General features: G+C 32.4%; 1 protein-coding gene across 2 annotated transcripts in view; it reads right to left on the reverse strand.

Annotated features, from left to right (window-relative positions):
* Positions 1-23,886, reverse strand: part of LOC145330618 (FMRFamide receptor-like) — a 167,750-nt gene that overhangs the window by 57,027 nt on the left and 86,837 nt on the right. For both annotated transcript variants that reach the window (XM_080175280.1, XM_080175279.1), the window contains exons 5-8: positions 15,731-15,852; positions 14,106-14,132; positions 11,013-11,098; positions 10,336-10,417 (exon numbers count right to left, since the gene is read on the reverse strand). In XM_080175280.1, coding sequence (XP_080031406.1) covers positions 10,336-10,417; positions 11,013-11,098; positions 14,106-14,132; positions 15,731-15,852 — 317 coding nt within the window. The remainder of the gene's footprint in view (positions 1-10,335; positions 10,418-11,012; positions 11,099-14,105; positions 14,133-15,730; positions 15,853-23,886) is intronic.

Here is a 23,886-nt window from a genome sequence, read left to right on the forward strand (position 1 = left end):
CTGCCGAACATAAGGTAATATGGCGTATACCCCGTTCTTCTAGACGTACTTGCGTTAATTACAAAAGTGGTCAAAGCTAATTTTCTTGCCCAGTCTTTACTTTCGAATCGGTCATCAGATCTTAGACCTGCATAAATGCTTTGATTATGCCTTTCGCATGGGTTACTATTAGGGTTTCTTGGGGGAATAAGTTTAGTTTCGATACCTAATTCATCCATAACTTTTTTGAAGACTTCCCCAGTGAAATTTGTTCCCCTGTCACTCCTCAATGACCGAAATAAGCCGTAGGTGGGTACCACCTGTTCAAGAATTACTTTCACCGTGCTCTCCACGGTGGCGTCTTTGATGGGGTGAGCGATTATGTACCTAGAGAATAGGTCAACTAGGATAAATATGTAGCGGACATGTTGTCCTTGAAAGTAGTTAGGGGTTAAAGGACCAATAAGGTCTACCGATACCTGGCCAAAAATCTCGTGACTAATGGCTGAATGGGTGATGGGTTGTTTATGTTTAGGTACCTGTCCTATTTTTCTTAGGCAGGTGATACAATTTTTAATGCGTGATTCTACAAACTTATTAATTCCTATAAGGAAGAATCTTTCATTTATTTTGCGTATTGTTTCGTTTACCCCCTTGTGACCTATAATATTATTATGTGCTAATTCAAAAACTTTATTATATAATCCAATGGGTACGACGGGTCTTTCAATGAATGTTCCATTGCTAAGAGGTTGTCTAAATATTAGAAGTCCTTCCATAACATATAAATGTTCTATTAATTTAAAAAGGACCTCTTTCCGGCCGGTTAGTTCTGCTCTTTCAAAACTCGACAACTTCTTTTTTTCGAATATCCACCTACGAATGTCAGATAATACTTGATCTTTTTGTGTTTCAGATTGCCAGACATTGTGCACACCGACTTCCGACGCCGCATGTAACTCAAAAATCTGGTCTTGGTAGGGACAATCCTGTTCATAAGGATCCAAGGTAAATGAACTAGTGCATTTTTCACAATCTGTTTCCTTATGTTCTTTGCATAAAAATTGCCCTCTAGTTAGATTGTCGGCATTGCAATGGTCCTTACCCTTCCTATGAATTACTGTAAAGTCAAAACTTTGGATAAAGAAAATCCATCTCAGAGTTACCCCATTTATTGTTCCTTTTTGCCATTTTTTGTAATGAACTAAGGAAATCGAATCTGTTCCAACATATTCCAATAATTCTTTCTTCACCCCCCTGTTTTTGGCTGAGAATTCCAGCGAAATAACTTGTAGAAAAATCTACATCTACTATAAAGGGGTTTGGGTTATCCCACTGGGGATAGCCTTTACTTATAGAATTTGAGAACATATTTATAAAATTTTCCCAATCTTTTGATAGGGAATCGGTCCATTCGATAACTTTATCGTTTCTGTGTTCATCTAGAGTACAAGAGTTTTTTGCATAGGATGGGAAATAGGCCCTATAATAATTGGAGAAGCCCAGGAAACGCTGGAGTTCCTTGCCTGTCCTGGGCCTGCTCCAATTTTTAATCTGTTCTAAATATGCGGGGTTCATTTTAAGTCCCTGGGAACTGACTATATGCCCTAAATATGTACATTCAGATGTGAAAAATTTACATTTGGCTAGATTTAACTTAAGTTTTGCTATTTTTAGGACTCCGAAGAGTTTTCTGAGATGTTTCAGATGTTCATCAACATTCTTTGAGAATATAATAAGATCATCAAGGTAAGAAATTATGAATTCGTACAAGCCAGGGATAAGGGTTAGGACTCTGTCCATCAAATGGCAGAAAACACTTGGCGCGTTACACAGTCCGAACGGCAGTTTCTTGAAAAGATACTGCCGGTTAAGGGCTGTGAATGCTGTCAAATGTTTACTCTCCTCTGAAATGGCTAGCGCATGGAAGGCGCTAGTCAAATCGAGGGTGCTAAATACATTGCCAGTGCCTAATTTTTCTAAATTACTAGAAATCAAGGGAAGGGGCCAGTTAATTTTTCGTGTTACACTATTAAGCGCACGAAAATCGATTACAAACCTAAGTTTACCCTCCCCCCCAGCCGTTGGTTTTTTCTTTACGGCAAAGATCGGGGAGGACCACTCGCTGTAGCCCTCCTCAATGACGCCCCCCCTTAACCAATTTTCAATTTGTTCTTTTAATTTGGCTTCGTACAATGGGTTTAATTGAATGTTTCTAGCCTTAGTAGGTTTGGCCCCGGGGATCAAGTCTATTTTATACTGTAAGAGGTCGCAGTTACCGATATCGGCATCGTCAACCGAAAATATATCGAAATGATCAAGGCATAATTTTACTACCTTTTCCTTCATCCCTGGGTTATTTTTGATTAAGTCGCTATTTTCTAAGTCTAATTTTTCTTTAATGAATTTAATTCTTTTAAGAAGTGTAGTTCCTGACAATTCATTTATTTGATTAATATTTTTATTGCAGGAATTCTGGGGATCTGATTCAAATTCAAAACAATATCCAACTTTAACGTTATTCAATAAGGTAATATTTTTTCCTGCTAAATTAACAAAATTTACCCAACATTCTCCCTTCTCATTTACATTATAAACACCCTCCATAAGCATCAAGCCGTTATGGCTTGTCATTTTAGAATTATTTGGGGATATATACAGCTTCCCGTTTTTTCGGCGGGTAGGTATTGTTATTACCGTTGTATTCCCCCCCGGCAGAAATGTTGTTTTCTTTGCTAGTTTTACGCATGTTTTATTTTGCTTTAATGTCCCAGTCCCCCCCTGGTTACTCCAATTTATTCCTGGGATAAGGGAATTTTGTTCTGTATGAACATTGTTTGTAGGAATTAAGGGTATGTTTTTACTCTCTTCAACTATGTTAATTGTTGAATTTTCTATTGGAATTTGCTCGCCAGTGGGGAGCTCAAATAAGAACTTATCTAGTAGCAAATTAATTTGATTAACTTTGAGAAATTCATATCCTAGATTTATAATTTTAGACGTCGTTTCAGGGATGTAAAATGTTTCTTCGAATATTTTATCTGATCCATTAAAACTGAATTTTAAGTTTACGTGTCCTATGATATTTACTGGTTTTAAATCTACAGACAGAGCGCTAAGATTGACAGGGGTAAATGTGATTTTATTATCATCTAAGATTTCTTTAGAAATAAGGGACCTAAAGTTATTTCCTGTATCCACTAAAGCGTGTTGCAGGAATTCCCCCCCCCGCGGGATCAAAAACTTTTAGTTTTGCACAGATTGGCATTATAAAATTAATTATATTTTTAGTCGAAGTCTAAGATGCATATCTTCCAAGATCCCAACCCCAGCGGTTAAACGGTGGTAATCCTCACACAGAGATTTCCTGTGTTCCAGGTATAGTTGTCTGTCGAATCTTTTTAAATAATGAAATGTTTTAACAATGTGGTTAATTGTTAAAATAATTTTATATAACTTCCTGGGTTTCATTAAGTTTTATTAAGCGCTTTTTAGCTCGAGAAATTTCTTAATAAGCATAAGAATGTTGATAGTTCTAAAGAAACTACTAAACTTTAATACGGGTCCTTATTTATATACTTGGATATATGATAAAAACCTATCGGAGTAAAATTGAACTAAAAAAATTTTTGAAAGATTGAAAGGCTACAAAGTAGCTTAAAAATAAGTGTTCAGCTTGCAACTAACAAGACATTAAAAACAGACTGAATTATTTTTTGACTTCTGTCTGTATTTATACAAATTATAGTCTTACTAGTTTAGTATTTGAATCACAATTTTTAAATAATATAAAGTTAGCGCTGTGTTACAGCTCAAAAATATTAGATATGACTAATATAATAAAGAGGATCAACCATGACTGATTTATTATTCTGATATTGTTAGTATTTATACTTAATTTTTCCACCTATGGGGTAGAACAATATGCATTTACTTTTATATAGTGGCCCTTTATTCCGCTGATTATCCTAGCGGAAGTTAATAGAACTAAGATATTTTTAATTTGCTAGTAATCCTAGCGAAAAATAATTCAATCAAATATTAATTGAAATAATTTAAGATTTTATTAATCACGTTTTAAGTGATTTAAGTTTTTAATTTTTAAATGCTGCTTGATTGCAGCTCAAAAAATCAGAGAGGAAAAGATAATTAAAAATCTTTCTGAACAACTGAATTAGATTTGGATATTCACTCGTATTTATACGGATTTTCCAGTAGACCCCCCCCCCTTTTTTTTTTCTTATTATCTATTTATATGGACCACGGTAGCACTCGAGGCGACATCTTTCGGATACATAATAAATTAAATATAGTTCTATTATTGTCACTGTGCAAAATACAATGATATTAACCCATACAAATCCGTTATTATACATAATTGCTGAAAATGAACTGAAAATGTGCAACTTTCAAATAAAATTGATACTGAGGCTTTAGCTCTAAAATCATTGTTTATATACAGATAATTTGCTTACAGTCCCCTAGCGGTTAAAAATCGAATTCAAATGTTTTAGATTCATATGTATATACACTTAAAAATATACGCTATTTACATTTTAAATAGATCATGCGATAAAAATAAATACTACTAAATAGTAAATAAGTATTCACTTGTTGGCTTCTTTATAAAGACTATTAATTTTTTAAAAAGGAATGGAAATATTAAGTGCATGTGAAATGCTCCTCAGGTTACCTCCCTACTTCCCCTAATTTCCTGTATCAGCTACAGTTGGATAGGGAAAGGAGGGGAAGGAGTTTATTTTATGTTGCTTAGTCATACTTAATAATAACAATTTGTTTTATTTTCCCGCGCCAAAGCATTGCCTGGTAAGGGATATTTGATATTAAGGAATTTGCAAGTTTAGCTTGACATGGGATATTTTGTTTATCTTTCCATATCAAAATATGAAATTCATTCAGCCAATTTTTATTTTCTAGGATAGGGACAATTAATATCGCATATATCCATTTATCTTTTACATATAATGGACGTGATTTTTAACAATCGCTTGTACATGTTTATCTATTTCAGATTCATCGCTGGCTTCCTGATCCATTTGGTTGATAGTTTTACGCGCATACTGCTCAGGTATTTTATTACCATTACCTGGAACTTTTCTAGGTGGGGTGAATTTACTTCGTGTTTTACCAAAACGGGACTCAGGATGTGGGGGCTCCCCAGCTTTCTTTTTGTTGCAGTTCTGCACTACGTGGCCAGGGATATTACAATGCCAGCATTTAATATTTTTACTCCTCCCATTAAAGACTCCTATGACGCCCTCGATTTGATCCCAAGCAATAGGATCATCCTCATGATCTACCCAAGAAGGAACCTCGTCAGGTTCTTCGGTTAAGTTTTCCTTATACACTGCCGTGTTAGTGGGGGTATTATCTTCGATAATGCTGATTATGGGTTGTTTTTTCGTTTCCGCAGAATTTTTAGGTAGGAACATTTCCATGGCTTGGGAATAGCAAGCCGAAAGGTTTTCCTTGCTAATATGGCCAGACCCATCCCAATTAACGTATCTTTGTCCGAGGGTAATAAGTTTATTTAAGTAAGCGTTGTAGTCGTCCAAAAATTGCATATTCTCAACATAATTAGCCATGTCCATGGCAAGGTTTGTATACAGCAGATTTTTGCTAACGTTAAGGTAGAATTCTTTCCACTTCTTTTTAGGTATAATGCCAGGATTCATGAGTTTGAACACCCTAAGTTTGTTTTCAAAGTAGGTGTCAAGGGGTTGATTAGTCTCCTGTTTTAGGTTGTAGAAGTACTGCGAGGCTACTTCTGGATCCGAGAAAGGAGTGACCAGCCTCCTGATCATCAGGTAATAACTTAAGGCAGATAAGGCCTGATTTCTTTCAGGCGTAATTAGGTCTCCTAATCGTTCCCCTCTAGAGTCATAAATTCGCTGGTATAAAATATCCTTAAAAAGGATTGGGTCACAGATTCTGTATGTCTTTGCAACCCTCCACAAATTAGAAAAGAAATTATCAAAGTCGGCCCTACCGTCCCACCTAGGGGCATCCCTCGCAAAGTCGGAATCCCATTTTTGTCCCTTAATAAAGCATTCTTTAATAAAATCATCGTCGGCGGCGCTGGTTGCTGCCGTCGCGGGTGTGCCTGGTGTGCTTCTTGTAGAGGGTCTTGTTGCTACATTGGGTGCAGACCGTGTAGATCTACGGAGAGGCTCTAACGACTTAATCCTATCAGGGATAAAGGGAAACCTTTCTAATAAAGTTTTTTCGTATTCCGTTAGGGAAGTTTCTCTTACATTCATCCAATTGTCGTTATCCGCCGGACCTACAAATCCTACAATTGAATAAGCCATACAACCTGGGGCTGTAATTCTATCCTTGGCGACCCATTCGGTCACGTTTATCTTTTGTTGGACCGATAGCCGGTCATAAAAAGTGGCATTAATTGAGTCATCACCTATGGTGTTAAAATGAGTCGTGTTGAGACTTTCGTTTAACGTTTTTTCCGCAAACAATGGGCCTAGATTTCCGTCCGCTGGGAGTTTTGATACCCTACGTTTTAGGTCTAAGATGTCGGTATCGGCTAATAATCTGCGATGTGATTCCGTGTCCTTAAACCCTGCCCATTTTGTTTCTATTTCGAGCTTCATAATCTCGGATTCTTGTTTTATTATATCTCTATAATGTGACGAGTATTCGTTTAATTTAACATTTAACGCTTCCGTTATGAGTTCTTTGATTTTTTCAGGGGAAAGTGGGTCTGACTGCGGCTGCGTGTTATCAGGGACGGCCGGAGCCGGCGGAGCCGGCGGAGTTTTGGTTTTATCATCCCCCTTCTTGGCATTATCGGTCATGGTGCTGGAGCTGTAGTGTTCGTTAACACTTATTTGTCTACCACGAACTTTTTAAGAACTTGGGAGTATCCCTTTCTTCCTGTTTTAGGGAGAAAATATAGAAATGTGTGAAATTAAATACTAGTGTGAAAATGAAAGGCGGGTTCCTTTTTATCTTTATTTGGCAGTTTGCCACGAAATAATTATTAGCAATATTCTGTAACAAATTGTTACTATAAACTGTTTCCGTGAATAAACTTAGTTATCAGGAAAATATTAATTTCACTTTGCAATCGATGCTACTTTACAGTTTGATTTTGTCTGTACGTTAATAATTATCTATACCTTCCCCCCTCAAAAATTGAGTGGTAGACAAGACTGCGCCAAAATGACGTATGAGGGGATGTACAGACAGACCGGAATACGAGTATAGAGTAGCTTCGACACAATTATATATTAATAATATAACAAAGGTATTTCTAAAAAATACAAGATTTATTAAGTAATTAAACTGGTTAGAATAGGCAGATTAATGGGATTATTATTTATTGGATATATTTAAATATGATATCAATTAAAGGCTGGGACGTCTCGTTTTCTGTACAGGACAGAAAACCACGTGCACAGGAATATGGGACTAAGACTGTCGACAACCTAGCATATAGGTATACAGTCTACCAAGTGTAAGCTGGTGGTGAGATGTTCACACAAGGCCTACATAAAATCAACTAGTCCCTCAACACAGCAGGATGGAGTATAATGGCGGTTATAAGTGGAGGTCTGACTCAGCTAGAGAAGTATAGGAATGTGGACAGGGATGGAAATGCATAAACTTGAATGGAGAATGCCACATTTGCATGAAGGATTATGCTTTTAAAATACAATGAAAAGAATAGTGACATCATAATTTTTTTCTTGTAAATGATAATAACATTATATTTTACAACTTATGAAATTTAATTCTCAGACATTTTCACAATTTTGTTTGATAATTTAATGTGTTTGAATTGTTATTCACATTCTTGTCAGTGAATACCTTAATAGCAAAGAATAATATATATGAACACAGTAATAGTGTCTGACTGATTATGACGTAACAAAAAAAATTAGCCAATGAGAGGCCACTATAAATTTTACCATTGGTCAATAACGGCCTCTCATTGGCTAATTTTTTTTTGTTACATCATAATCAGTCAGACACTATTACTGTGTTCAATATATATGTATACAAAATTGTTATGAAAATTTAAATCACAGTTCAACCCATTGTGAGCTAAATAGTCAAATTATAACTATTTTTAAATTGTGTGTCTATGTAACAGTTATTAAGTCAGTTGTGATGGAGAGAGAGAAGGATAATTCTTGAAAGTGTAGAGTAAAGCTGGGGATAATTGCCAACAATTCTTCAAATTTTATCTAAGGATAAATGCGAGAATCTAATCCCCTTTTTCTCAACATACACTTTAAAATATATATTTGTTTGTGTAACTGGCACATTTAACTTTAACAAACAATTCAGCGATTTATTGGCTAATTTTTTTTATTTATCTTATTTAAAGGTATGAATCTAAGATCATGTTACCAAGTATATGACATCGTTAGGCTTTGCTTCTACTACAGTGCCCAATGTTATTGCTGCGCTATTTAAAACGAATTTTTAAAAGCCATATTCCTATTTATATAAACCGTTATAAAAGCAAAGATTCTTAGTAGTAAAGCTACTCTAATTTTTATATATCTGTCTGTCTAAATATTTCAAAATAACAAATGTAACTTAAAAATTTATTAAATTCCTCCCACATTGATTGATGAATTTAAAAAATGCTAATATATAATTGGTCAGAATTACTTAAATTTTCTCTTTTTTCCTAGTTTCTTCTTGAAAACTCTCTGATGATTATTTCAATAAAAGGCAATTATGTTTAGCAAAAAGCTTTGCTAAAAATTTTTAAAATTGTCTTCATTTATTATTCACTCTTTTTTGAGGCTTCAAATATTATTTTTTTTGTATATAATGATCGTTCTAAATTTACAATAAGTATGTTATTCTCATTAGATTAAATATTAGAATATTTTCTTATTATCCTTCTTAATTTTTAAGTGTTGTATATGTTTTATATATTTTCCCTATTATCAAGTACTTATCCTTATAATTTTTAGTTGATCTTAGTAGCATAATAATTATTTACAGCATCATATCATAGACAGCTTTCCGCGGATATAAAATAAAGAGAAGTTTTTTTAGACTTGAGGGGCCAATGACCTGATCTAATAAAATAAAACTGTTATTAATTTTATGATACTAATTTCAATATTTGTGGATAATTTTTCGTTTTACGAAGCTACACATTATTTTTCAGTATAGTTGAGAACCGGTTCTAATCCAGCGGATATTAATCGGCTTCGAAGCCACACATTAATAAACATTATATTTTTTCTTAAATATTAAGATTTAAAGAGGCTATTATATTAAATTTTAACTTTATATTTAATGGTTAAAATTATTTGTACATGCAAAAGAACTTCATTTTCCCTCCCATTTTGTCTTATGAAAAAATGCTCATATACACAAATTCTAGGTACCAATAATTTAAAAAAATTGAATAGTTATTGATATTCACAACGTAATTGAACGAGATTTTTCATTGATTGATTCAAATGCAGACGACATTTTTGTTTCAAAAACCAATCTCAGGTTCCCACAGAGTTTTGACATCGCTAGCACATCTCAACAGAACTTAACCTTTTACATAATGCCGCATTTATTTTTATACGTGTACTTAGTGTTTGGCTAATTTGTTTTCTCTTAACAGTAGAAAAATTAAAGAGAATCGTTAAAAAAGTTTGCACATTATTTCAGTCTCATTAATTCATTAAAAAAGTTTATCTTATCCGTTTATATAACCATACATAAACGGGTATGAGAACCAATTTAAAAGCACAGCTAAACTTGCCAGAAAATTATTTAATGAGCTGAGCCTTAGAGCTTCAAATTACAAAATATCTTTTTTTTTTACAAATTACATAACGCTTAAATATTATGCCTCATTGTCAAATTAAAATAAAATAAAATGAATAAAGTGATTAAATCATACCAAAATTAAATAAAAATACGCCTCCAGCTTAATGTTTATTTTGAAAAATCATCGTAAATGTTATTAATTTGTTTGGACTATTTAAACATAAGAAAGCTTGTGGCACGGCTTTCTTCGAACAGCCATAAAGAAAGACAAACAGACAGACCCAAAGTTTACAAAAGTTTCACGATTATCAAAAGCTTACGAAAACCTGTAATTATTTGTATCCATGACGAGCGGGCTGACTTGAACCGAGCATGATTTTATGATCTTACTTTTATTTACAGTACATGATTTATAATAGTATATATCACTGAAATAAAAGATTAATAACCGCGTATTTCTAATTATCTAAAATCTTTTAATAGACAAATTTTGAATTACCTTTAGAGAATTATGTGATTTTGCTATAAATGAAATAATAAAATTTTGGTGGGAAAAACTGATGCAAAGTTAAACTAATTGACCTGTGAGATTATGATAAGTTTCAGATAAACTGAATGCCGCTGTAGGCCAAGATCAAACGCCATGCTGATGTGCTGGATAAACCTGGACAAAAAATAAATTGTCATTGTTTATTGGAGGGTTTTGAAATTTCATAAATTTATTGATCAAGCTTGTTTTTTTTTCTCAATGAGTTTGAAGAAGAAAGGACTATTGTAATAGCATCTAGGAGATATGCATGAAAGATATCAGGGAAAGCAAAAATTTTTCTTAAAACCATCCCAAGACTTAAATACAAAAATTGGCCCAAAATCATCCCTGGACCTAGGCGAATCTACTATAAAATGTAGAATTCAATCGGTTCTTTAGTTACCGAAATCCTAAGATATTGACAAAATAAACTTTTTATTTAATATAATAGAATATCTGCAAATGACTAATAATACTTCATCTTAGTAATGGTCAAGACAAAAGATTTTACAGCATAATTTATTAATTTTTACAGACAATACCTCATTTTTTATATAGATTTTGTGATTTCTATAAGTTATTGAATATTTGCATTCTTTCCATTTTTATATCAACTGACCATATTCTCTAAAATTATGTTTGTCCATTTCATTATCAATTTATATTTTGTGCTTTGCTGCTTATAGATGTTGTCATCCTTGTTCTTTTATTTCAAATGAACAACTTTTACCTAAGCATATTGACCAGAAACGCCAGAATCATACTTGGAACCAGATGATTAAACAGAAGGACATGTTTCCCTGACTGGGCTCGAACCTGCAACAAATATTAATCGCACATTATTTTTTCTTTCAAAGTATAGATTAATAATTAGATTAATAATAGTTTTATGGTAATAATTATTTTTGTTTTGTTATCAAACACTTTGTTAAATTCTAGCTGACTTTAATTGTAAATCACTGTGGGCTAGAATTGAATCAAGACAAAAGTTAGTGCCGTGCCCTGGGACCTATGTATGCTGAAAATAGACATAAAACCATGATGGTTCCAGGTAAAACCAAAATATTTCAGCGGGGGCTTTTTAAGAAAATTAGATATGAAAATTTCAAGTTCAATTTTCACCCCCTAGGAGTTGCCGCATAATCTTAACAAGAAAAGCAAATATTATTAATTTTTATTTTTGAACAACTTTGCTTTTATAAAGTTCTTCATAAAACCACTCCTGAAGGGAGTTAATAAATGGCCATTTTTATCACTTGCTTTCAAAGGTCAGGAAAATTCAGCCTAAAATAAATCATATATAGAGAGGTTTTAAGAAGGACTTCATAAAAGCAAAGTTGTTCAAAATTTTAAATAAACAGTATTTGCTTTTCTTGTCATGATTATGCGGCAACTCCTAGTTGAAATTTCTCAAAAAGCCCCCGCTGAAATATTTTGGTTTTACCTGTAATCATCATGGTTTTATGTCTATTTTCACTATACATAGGTCCCAGGGCTCGGCACTTACTTTTGTCTTGATTCAATTCTAGCCCACAGTGAAATATCAAGAAAACTTTTCCCCAAATTTTTATTACTAGCTCTTATTTGGCGGGATAAAAACATTGGGGACTGTGGTTCTACAATATTCACCAGTGCAACTACTCTATAATATGGGTATATCCGTCTTTAATTAACTTACTTAATGTCACACTTTAATCTGAATATTACATACATATTGAGAAAGAATGAAAAAAAAATTGAACAATCAACTTTAGGCATCTTTTGTAAACAAAATAAAAAAAGTTTATTTTTCTTAGATCTCAGATGTATAGAAGAAAAACATAATCTAATTTACAAGAAACAACAAACATAAGTGAGTCTCAAATCTAGAGCTTCACACCAAAGACTATAAAATATAATACTTAATTGTTTTATAATCTATATTATTTGTTCCTAATCGTCTCGAAATCACCATTAAAATCAAGAAAGTAATAATCAAAAATTTTATTCCTTATTGTCACAGGAATCATTAACAATATTTAAATCTTGAGAGTAGTTGCCATAAAGAAAAAATCATAGATAATCATAAATAAAAAACGTCAGACAAATTTTTAATATAGAAAAGTTTTGTTTAAAAAAAGAAACTGATCTAATCAACCAAAAAGTTTTCTTATTCCTAATAAAATGAAGGTTCCTTATGTAATAATAAAAAGTATCCTGTAAAACTTAAAGCATTATAATGATCTATAGAATATACGTACTATATTATAGTACAAAAGAGTTATTCTAGATCAATGATGAACAGTGAATTTTAGGTTAAAAATAGCAAAAATCCTTTTCCCGCATTTTCGCCAAAGAAGGAGTGGTCCGGATTTCGTTTTTGCATTTTTCATTAGTAACTACCATGAGCCCCTTTCAATAAACTGCCTTAACCTCCCGGCGATCAGTGTATTGCTAACGATTATAATTTCATCATGACATGTGTTGATATAATTGCTGCATCTAAGTTTAACTGGGCAATATATTGTCCAGTACTTTACTTAAATTACTTGAATTAAAAAATATAAATGGGGTATTACAATAAATATTTAATATCTTAATGCATTTTCGCAAAAATTAATTACTAAATGAATAAACAAGACTTTAAACGACCGTAGGTGCGTTGATTAAATCATTTTTAACAATAAAATATGCATGGCAACATCTGTAAGTACCAAACAGACACCAACAGATAAAGTGAGTTTTAGAGCAGATGTTCAGTGAGCCTAAAAAAATTGTGCGAGAAAATGAATGACAGACCGACGGACCAAGTAAATAATTTAAGGGATTGGGAAAATACACTTTCCCTAATTCTCTTTCTAAAAGACATTTTCCGCGTTTATATTTGTTATATTTCAAAACTAGCAGCTACGCCCCTAAAGGCCTCCAGTGGCACTTGAAGGTGGCTGAGAGGGGACATTTTTAAAGAAGTGATTTTTCTTCGGAGGATGGAGGTATCCTCCCCAAAAATAGTTAAACCCCCAGGACCTATGAGAAACTCCATTGTAAAGGAGAACCATATCGGTTCAGCAGTTTGCGAGATCCTCCTTTATAGACAGAGAGACACACTTACACAGATCATGTTCCTTTATTATAAGGTCTACTATACGATTTGATTCTTGATTTTTTAGTATTTATGCAAGGAGAAGAGAAAAGGGGAAGTAGTCAGAGAGCAAATGAGGTGGAGAATACCTTTAGAGATGTTACGCAACTAAAAAGATAATTTTTGGATTATTATGTGAGTTTGAATTTGATATATATATATGTTTTTATTACAATTCTAATAAACGTTAAACATTAAGCAGATTATTTCATTTTTAAACTTTGCAATTCTACGAAATTTTTTTACAAGTAAGTAGCTCAGCAATATCCTATTATATAAAGTAGTAAAGAATTTTTGTCTTCTTATAGGTAACGTTTTTTTGGAGGAGGGTATCTTCACCCTACCAAAGATGACTCCCCCACCCTCCGTGGGATGAGACAGTGGGCAAATAATTTTATTGTTCTATTAAAAAAGTCTTATTTATTTATAAAAAATAATTCAGGTTTGAAAGGAAAAAATTGAATATTAATGCCCAGTTTACAAATAACTTTTAAAGGTCGACCGATTTTTTCTGTAGGTCAACCTAAACAAGTACAACCCACAAATACCTTTATAAAATCAGTCAACCTAAAGCTTCTATAGGTCCACCTAAAATTTCCAGAGGTCTTTGTCTTTTGTGAACTGGGCTTAAGTTACCCTGATTATGAATGGATCGACGCAGTGACTTATAGAGTAGCCTCGCAATCAAAGGCGTTTACTTACTTGGTAATAGTGTGGATAGCAAACCGCCTGAAAAAAAAGATATGCATTATTTTGAATTGTAAATTTATTAAGGATAATTTTTCTATAAAATAAGGACAATAATTCCAATAGTAGTACAGCATCAAGAAGCAAATACAGTTTTGATAAAAAAATACCATCATCTAAGAAATATTTCAACCATTTTCTCCCTTTTCCATGTAATCCCAATATAGGTCTGCCATTTGTGTTTCAAAAATATTTTTCTATGTGTATATGCATCTAGAGGAAAGGATGGGCAATAACATTTAAATTAATCCTCAACCCTATCTCGCAACATGAGAGGATGTGAAAAATTTACGATAAATGATGTTACAACGATTAAAAACTAGATTTTATTGCTGGAAATACAAGAGAAAAATTTTAATTAAAGATATTATGTTCAAAACCTTTTAGTCATATATTATTTATAGAAAGCGGGGAAAGATTATTTTCTCCTCACTTTCCATATCCCTGTATCACAAGTATGCGTTGCAAATGTACCCTGTTATTGAATTACATCTTCGTAATATCCCTTTAATTGACAGTGAACCTCCACTACCTACTCCCAGGTTTTTGATTGAAAACTAATAAATGGTTCTGTTTGGTGGCCTTATCAATTAATTTTGGTAATATTAGGATAGGTTAAGCTAAATACATGTTAATCCGCAAGGCGCCATACATAAAGGAAACCTTAGGGATAAGGATTCATAAATAAAGTGATCAGTGTTTTCCTGTCTGTCCAGACAGGAAAATTTGTAAATATAGCATACAACAACAAACAACTACCTCTTTAATTGCACATTCTTTTTCTGGGAGTCATGAAAAATGATGATTATTTATACCACTTAATAGGACAAGTAATTACCCTCCCCTCCAAACCTCTTTATTCCGGACATTGAAGAAGAGTATATCATTTTATCGTCTCAAGTATGACGCGTTGTGGTCCTGACTCCAACCATACAACCATCGCACAGTTACAATCAACGCAAATGCTACATAGGAAAACTCCAACCCCCCCCCCCCCCCCCCCCCCAACTTATTAATTCTTTTTATTTTCAGAAAATAAGGTTAGGATGGTCCATTTTGAGAAATGAGGATGTTACCATAATTCTACTGCATTATTTATATTTATATATTTCAAATATACATGACAACTCTTTCTGCTTTATTTTTTTATTCCTTTTTTGTACTTATTTTGTACGAAAAAGTTACTTTAGTACTTTCAAATTATATGTATAAAACTCCTGCATTTAAATGATAGGGTGGGTAAGGACGTCCAAGTATTTTCTTATTTTGATTGTTGGGTAAAAAATCTGGGTTGGGGTGGTAATTTTTCTTTTGGGGGGGGTTGGGGGGGGGGGGGATGTAGGATAAATGACAGCCTTGGGATGGGTAAAAATGTAAAAAGTTAACCTATTTAAAAAAAAACCTATTGGCTTTGTACCAAGAGGTAAAGTTTAAGGTTCTTCAGGATTCAAAGCCATCCCATTTGGGGAGTAAAAGCCTTGGTCATGGTTCACAGAAGAACGTGCAGACTGCAGAAAACCGACTGCAGAGTACAGTATTTATAGAGTAGCTGCGCTTCTACATAGAACAGTTTTATATACCTGGTATCGTTCAATAGTTATGCAGATAATGAGAAATATTGAGAGAGTGAGGGAGAAGTGTGAACAACATTCTATCCAGGGGAATAACTGACCGTACAGACCATCGTATATGTCAGCAAGCACTAAAACAAACAAGCTAAATCATAAAAGTTTTATTATATTAATTATATGTTTTGTTATATTAAATGATAAGGTTTGTTTGTCCGTTAAGGTCTCAGTAACCGCTGAACTTTAAGAGTTCTCCATTTTAGGAATGTATCACATTGAACCCGGGATGGTTTAAATTTAAATCTGAGGTTTAAGTCTTCTAATGTTTAAAATGTTTGTCTGTGCCTTCCTCTTCCAACGAATACCATTACAGAGCCTTTGGATGGTATATGAGCAACCACTAGTATCTAATATACTAATGGTTATAATAATAATATCTTTACTAAAAGCAAAGCTTTTCTATAATTAGGGTCGGTCCGTACGTCCGTCCGTAACGGAAAGCTTTTTATGTTAACTTAGGCATATTAGATTTGTCCTATCGATTTCAAACTTTGCATAATGTTTTCTGTAGTAGTTAGGTACAACTTAGAGAGCGTAGCAACTCTATAATCTTTACCAGAATGTTCGTACGTCCATTTTAAACATGTTAATTTTTAACTTTTTTAACAGCTAATTTTTATGTGATATTATTGTCCTATTAGTCTGATTTTGGGAATACTGATTCCTAGGACAACAAAGTACAATGTTAAAAGAGAGCATCTCTATAATCATGTCCTAAAAATGTAAGTATGTCCTTTAACATTAGCCTGTATTTAATTATTTACTGTTAATATCTAATGCTTTGCTACTTATAAATATTATTTTCCTTGTATTTTTAAATTTAATTATATCACATTATAATATGATTATCTAATTGTCCTGTACATTTTCTTATAAATTAAGAAAACAGGGACGATAAGATTCATTGAAAAATATACATTTACAATAATTCATTATAAATCTACAAATCCTTTTCCCATCAAAACGAAACAGCTACAAATGCCAAAATTTATGCAAATTAATGTAAATTGCATTGTCCCATCTCTAAATGACTGACTTATTGTGCATATAAGAACATAATTACTAGAGACTTTTATTGATCAAATTACATGAACATGGCTGCAGTAGTAATTGTATCTAATTACTTGACCATTCATAATAATTAACAAGTGTAATTGTGTTCAAAAGTAGCGCAGCAACAACAATTTATTTTTGATTGAAACAGAACAATGAACTATATTGATTTTTGTATAACAGTTTTGTTGATTCCAGCGACTACTTTAGGGCACTTATGTGAGTGGTAGAGTAAGTCCACTCTCCCCCACTCTTTCAATTTAAGTTTGGTTAGAAAAAGTAAATTTTTGTTTTTGTTTTTTTTTGTGGGGGGGGGGGGGGTAATTTTTTTCTATGGGAGATTTCTTTTCGGAGGGTGTGGTACCCTCCCTTGAAATACCTATAAACCTTCCAAGGATCTATGAGAAGCTACACTAAGATGACTCCCACGCCCACTTTCGAAAATTAAAAAAAAATAATTTCTTCTCCCACAATTTCCCTTTCCCTGTATGTTACATAAACAAATATCCAAAGTTTTGCCTCCCTCAGGGAATACGGCACAGTCTAAAGTAATACAAATGAGTGCAAATTTGTATCAGGAATACAGGAATAATCAACAGTTAGAAAGTTTGAAATTTTTTTAACAAGTGCATGTCTCTACCTTAAGTATTCCCATTTCCTTCAGGACAAGGACGCCCAAGCTTTTTTGAGGGGGGTAAAATGAGCAGTTTTAATATAGTTTAAGGGGGGTAATCTAAAATATAATTTTTAAGTTTTGGGGATCAGGGATAGGTACAGTGTAGCCATTAAAAGTTTTAGCATCTTAAAAGGAATAGTCAATAATAATTTATTTTCATTAAATAACCAAAGATTATAAAAAATAGCAATTTAAGCAATTAAAACTAAATACTCTAAAAACTTGATGTCTCTACAAACATTTTTTTACATTTTGTTTCTATTTTACTTAAAGTTTTGAAGGGAATAATAAATGCGAAGACCCTAACTTTATGGTCGCTATTTCATTTTTATTTTTCCTGTAAAAATTTGCTTAGAAAAGTAGGTAAATAAATACAAGTTTTTGGGAAAAATATAAAAAGGATTGTGTTCGGATAGGGATTTATCTTTGTGTGAAATTGTGGTAGGGCCGGAGGGATCATTGCACTGTAAATTTTACTGGTCCAAAGTATTAAAACACGGTCTCTTATTTTTTGGTCCGTAAAACTAGCAATGTTAAAACATTAATTAGTCGACCATTGTTTAATCTATTATTAATAATATTATAATCAGGGAGTAAGGGAGGGGACAATGGATCGAATATTCAATTTTTAGGAGTCTCAGACTTTGGGTACTGGCTCAAAGGGAATGTGCAAGAATTTAGCAGTTTCTGACTGACTTTGGGTACTAGCGCACAGAATGCTGCTAACTCGTTTGTTAATTTTGAATATTGCAGACAAGTAACAATAAACTTAATTTGTTATGATGTGGCTGGTTTTTACAATTTTTTTTCTCTCCAGAAAATATCATTTTATAGATAAATACTCTATTGTGATATTTGTGTAATAAACAATTTAAGAATCCAATTAAATTTTGGGTTATGGGGCTATGGGGTTGAACGGTTTCCAGGGAGATTTTTCTAGTTATTAATTACATAATGGTTAAGTCAGTCTGATGTGCTGGTAATATAATTTTCAAATGAATGCTTTTTTCTTGGAACTTTCTTCTTATTTTATTGTTTTCTGTATTGTATTAACTCTCCCTTTAAAATTTCGTCCATATTTGCTGGATTAATCTGGATTTCAAGGTCTTTCAGCAAATACGCTTAAATTGAATTAATTGCCCATTGTCCCCTCCCTTACTCTCTGATTATAATTAATTTTTATTCCATAGCCATTTCTATATTATTAATACTAAATAATATGTAATCACATTTACCCCATAGCATTGCAGACGGACGGACAAAGCCTATTTTAGAGTAGCTTTTTCTATTAAAACACTTTTTAAGTTTTTTATATTAACTTAAGTTGAAAAAAAAGTTCACATTGTGATTAAAGATCCCTGCTGGGTTAAATTTAAAACAAACTTAACATGATTAAATATAGAACATATATCCCCTTTTCCTTTTTTCCCTATTATTTAATTTAAGTAAATATTTGCCAAGTCCTAACACTTTGCAAAAATAATTTTCATGAGATCTTGAAAAGCAAAGCTTTAGTACAATATTAGACTGCCTATTTGTACACGTATGATGAAAACATTTTAAATCTATTTATGAAATGACTTATTTCTTTTAAGGTATAATCTTATAAGAAATGCATTGTTTCTGGATATGATGAAATGGTTTTTTTTGTCTATGATACTTATTAAAACTTATGTTTTACTTCACTTTTGCTAGCTAATCTTTAATTAAAAATTAACTTGATATCTGTCTGTGTGTATCAATTGATGTCGCTATTTGCTGGAACGATATGGTTCTCCTTTACAATAAAGCTTCCTAGAAGTGTCATAGAAAAATTATTCCTGTAAACCCCCCCCTCTCTACATAAAAAAAACTAAAATTGAAAGTTGGGATTTTATGAAGGAGCGCAACTGCTACTTATAGATAGTGTACCTTTCATGCTATTTTTTACATAACTACTGCACAAAATTAAGACATAATTATCCTTGTTTTTGTACCTTGTTTTCATTGTTTTGTGTCAGTTCAATTATTGAGCTATTGTTGGATACACAATGTTTTCTTAAAACTTATCAACTAAGAGCAAAGCTTTCCCAGATGGATTTGAAAAGTGTGCAAAATGTTTATTTGAAAAACGCACAATTAGCATATATAATAATATATATTGTGAACAGACAAAGACCCTTTGATTACACGCCTCTTGGGGAACTGATATATTATTACTTGGATCTTACACCCGATTTTCATGTCCTCTAATAATGTAAAACAAGCCAAGGGCTAAAATAACAATTCCCATATTAGCCAAACGCGACAGAAATATTAACACAGCTAAGATGCTACAAAAGAATAGAAAGCAATTTGCTGGCAGATGAAAGGTCCCCACCACTTGGACTAGGTAGTTGTCTGGGTTATATTATACATCTATACTTATATATTGATTTAAACGATATTCTGTATTTGTTGCTAATAATGTTTTATTTTTGTTAGGAAGAAAATAATTGTTACATACACTCTAACATTGTCAATGTATAAAACGCAGAATTTTCCACATACAAAGTGGAGGCAGGATTAATTTATCCTTTCTTCTCCTATCCCTGTTTGGAAACTCATTACTTGTTGTGTGTAGTGAGAGCAATTTGGAGAGAGGAAAAAAAACATTTTTCATTGTGGGAACTGATAAAATGTGCAACCGAAAGTTGCCAGATATGTGTACAATGTGTTGGACATGATTTGTTATGGAATGGTGGTTGAAACTAAATTGTTAGTGCTAGGTGTGGGTCATCATAATAATTTGAAATTGTGAGGTACTTGAGACTAAATTATTAGTGCTTGGTGTGGGTCATGATAATAATTTATTATGGAGAGGTACTTGAGACTAAATTGTTAGTGCTAGGTGTGGGTCATCATAATAATTTGTTATGGAGAGGTAGTTGAGACTAAATTGATGGTTGCAGTAATATCTTCATAACCGTGAGTGCTTGCAAATTACAGCAATTTTTTTTGGCGTTTTGCACATATAATATTAATCATAATGAAATTCTGTAAAGATTTGTTGTTTGAATCAAAAGATCTAAAAAAACAAGTTAACCTATTTTCAGTAACATTCACAAAAAAATGTGTAGAACCTAAGAAAAATATAATATAGATTTGTCTTGCTAAATTGTATGAAAACGTATTAGCAGGTGCTAGACATAAAACATTGTTACATTTGCAACACGCAGAGCAACTTCACTACCGCACGAATAACAATTTGTTTTTGTTGCGAAAAGTGTAGCGATTTTAATGATCAGGATGAAGAAAGAGATAGAGAACAAGGTATTGGATAACAGACGATGCTTTACATCCCCAATGAGGATAAACAAAGTTACCCACAATGCAGATTAAGATTATAGTTTGGAAACTGTTAGTCTAAATCAACCAATTACGATTAAAGTTTTTAATTAACGACTGAGTTAATACGACTTGGGTACCATTACAATATACAATCCAATAACCACCTTCTTCCTTAGATGATACTGTTTGTACTACTGTAATGGTATGCAGTTCTGTTAATATAATAATACTAGAGTTGGCTCAATATAACTATATCGCTGTTGGCTAGTTTTCTGTAAGTACAAATCTATTATCTATTTCTCAATAAATCTATTTTCCTCCCCCGCCATTAGATTTATAGATTTATTGAGAAATAGATAATAGATTTGTACTTATTGTATTTATTAATTTAAATGATTTTAAAAAGATTTTTTCAATTATATTTTTTTCACATTATCATCACCAAAGGGTTAATATGATTAAAATTTTAGTTTTAATATTTTAACACAAAGGAAGTGTCGCCACAATCGAATTCTTTTAAAATACAGTTTTCTTAGATTTACTCTATTATGAACGAATACTTTTTATTTATGAATAAGGATTAAATACTTCAATGTAATTCAAATATCTACATGAAGTGAAAAACTTAATTCATTTCATAAACAAATAGAATAAAGGTCCTATCGCTTTGGTCAATGAGAGTTTAATGAGGATTATTGGAGCACTATGAGTTTTAAACACTTTACCATTGGAAGACTTGAGCTCATTTATAGACGTTTATTTCCTATATAGATCTGTCATGGATCTTGATGCAATAAAGTAGGCTGTTTTGTAAATGTTACAAATTGGAAGATTTCATTAAATAAAAGTAATCGCAAATTTACTTAGTAAATGATACATATGCGGAGGGAAAAGCACACTAAAAAAATTCTACACTTTTTGCATTACCTATCCACAGCTTGAAGAACAAAAATTAGAAATTAAGGATACAGTTTTTTTTACATTATTCACAAAAGAGGACTTTGCTAATTAGGGTACCCAGTCAAATTATTAGCCAACAAATAGGAGAATATTTACATCACTTTGAGTACCAGTATGTTTTATAGTCCAATGTTCCCTCTCTCTAAATTATTACTCTAAAATAAGGAAAATATGTTATTGGGGATTTTCTATTATTTTATTTCATACAGTTAACCAAGTCAAACTTTTGTGTTGTTATTATAAACTTATTTATTTATCAACTTAAGTCATACAAGTAAGTCATAATCCCGCATTTTGTATGGCACATCATCTGCTAGTTGTCGGGAAAGTGATAGGTTCTAAATGCCCAACAACGTGTCATGATTTAAGATAATAAAATGGTTCCTACTGCTGCTATGTCAGATGTTATAAACAGTTATGATAGGGGGATAACTTAAAAATAACTTTATGTTGCTCATATTTCAGTTATGAACACTTTTATTTAGTCTCAGATTGAAGATATAATTTTTAGGACCTTTGTCACATCTACAGATGGGGTAATTTTGTTTATCATGATTGGGGTTGTACTTGAGAAATGAGAGTAATGAGAAATAAGGCTTTAAATTATAAAAAATTAGCATATATTTTATGCTATAATCTTTTGTTGATACAATAGCAGTATCACAGTTCAACATGTTCAACAGACAGATAAATAACCTTCACGTACACCCTGGCTTAACATCATAGGTGCCATAGGAAACATTATCATAAATTGGGGACTACTCGGGGATAGGGCAATGAATGATAAATTTAAATACATCCCCAATGATTGTAAAATTACCCTTTCTGTAGATTTAATGGAATAACTTAAAGTAATTAAGCCAACATATAAGAGATTATGTTTATAAAAATTTGTAGTTCAGTATAATTTATAGTACAATACTCCCCACTCCATCTGACAAAAGTTATTTATTGCATCGTATTATAGACAGTTTTCCGCGGATATTGAAAGGAAAAATTTTAAAATCAAAACCAGTTATGCTATCTTTATTTTAATATTCGTGAAAAATTGCCTGTAATACGATGCTATACATGATTTTTTTTAGTATGGCGGAGAACCGGTTCTTATCTAGCGGATGTGAATCGGTTTCAATGCTATTCTGGAAATTATCAGTAGATTTTTAAAAGAAAATTTCTGGTACATTTCCATATAATGATAAAGAAACTAAAATTTCAGGAATAAGACAATAGGAATTTACCTCCCCTCCCCTCTCCCATATTTAATTCTTCTATTGGTGGATGAGAAATATAGGGAAGAAGAAAGGGATGTATATTAGTTTACGCTTCATTATCCTTTATTTCCCTTAATAAAAAATCCTAGTTTTCTATTGTGTATTTATAATTATATTTTGGTTTCTTAACATTTCTTTCTACCACTAAATTAGTTTCTCAAGAACCTAATCAACAAGAGAAATTATATTCAGCGCAGTAGCGCAGCAATAAACAACCCTCCAACTTGAAATACTTTATTTAGCAAACTAATTAGTAATTCCCTCACAGTGTATTCGAGCAATAGATGTAGAATATACGTGGATATAATGACAAGAGAAAAATTGTCAAATAAGGTTGCAATTTTCCCTCGCTTTTACTGGTCAGGTCGTTTAACCAGTAGGGGGAGAGGGAAGGGGGTCAAGGAGGAGGATGGGAGAGATTATTATTTCAGCCCGCTACAGAGTTAACTTTATTATAGAACATGAAAACCTGGTGTAAAATTTAAGTAATAACATATTTATTAGTTGAGAACAGAACCACCCCACACCACTTATTTGAAAAAAAAGGTATGAAAGGGGTAGTTTTAAGTGTTTGAGTTTTTACTTTATGTGAGGGCAGATTAGATTGTGTGATAGGAAGCAGAACATTGCTAGGGTTTCCCAGTGGTTAGGAATAAAGAACACACCACCCCCCTACCCACTTTTATGGACACATTAACTCATGGATAAGATTTTTCATTCTTTTGTCTAAATGAAAAGTAGACAAAGTTTGTTGTTCTAATTTTCTTTATAATTTTTAATTTTGTTTACCTTTTGTCTAATAAAACTACAAAGAAATATGAAATACAGGTACAAAGGGT

This window comes from Acartia tonsa, chromosome 10 (genome assembly GCF_053477335.1).
Source record: "Acartia tonsa isolate MP-2025a chromosome 10, ASM5347733v1, whole genome shotgun sequence".
NCBI classification, from domain to species: Eukaryota; Metazoa; Arthropoda; class Copepoda; order Calanoida; family Acartiidae; genus Acartia; species Acartia tonsa.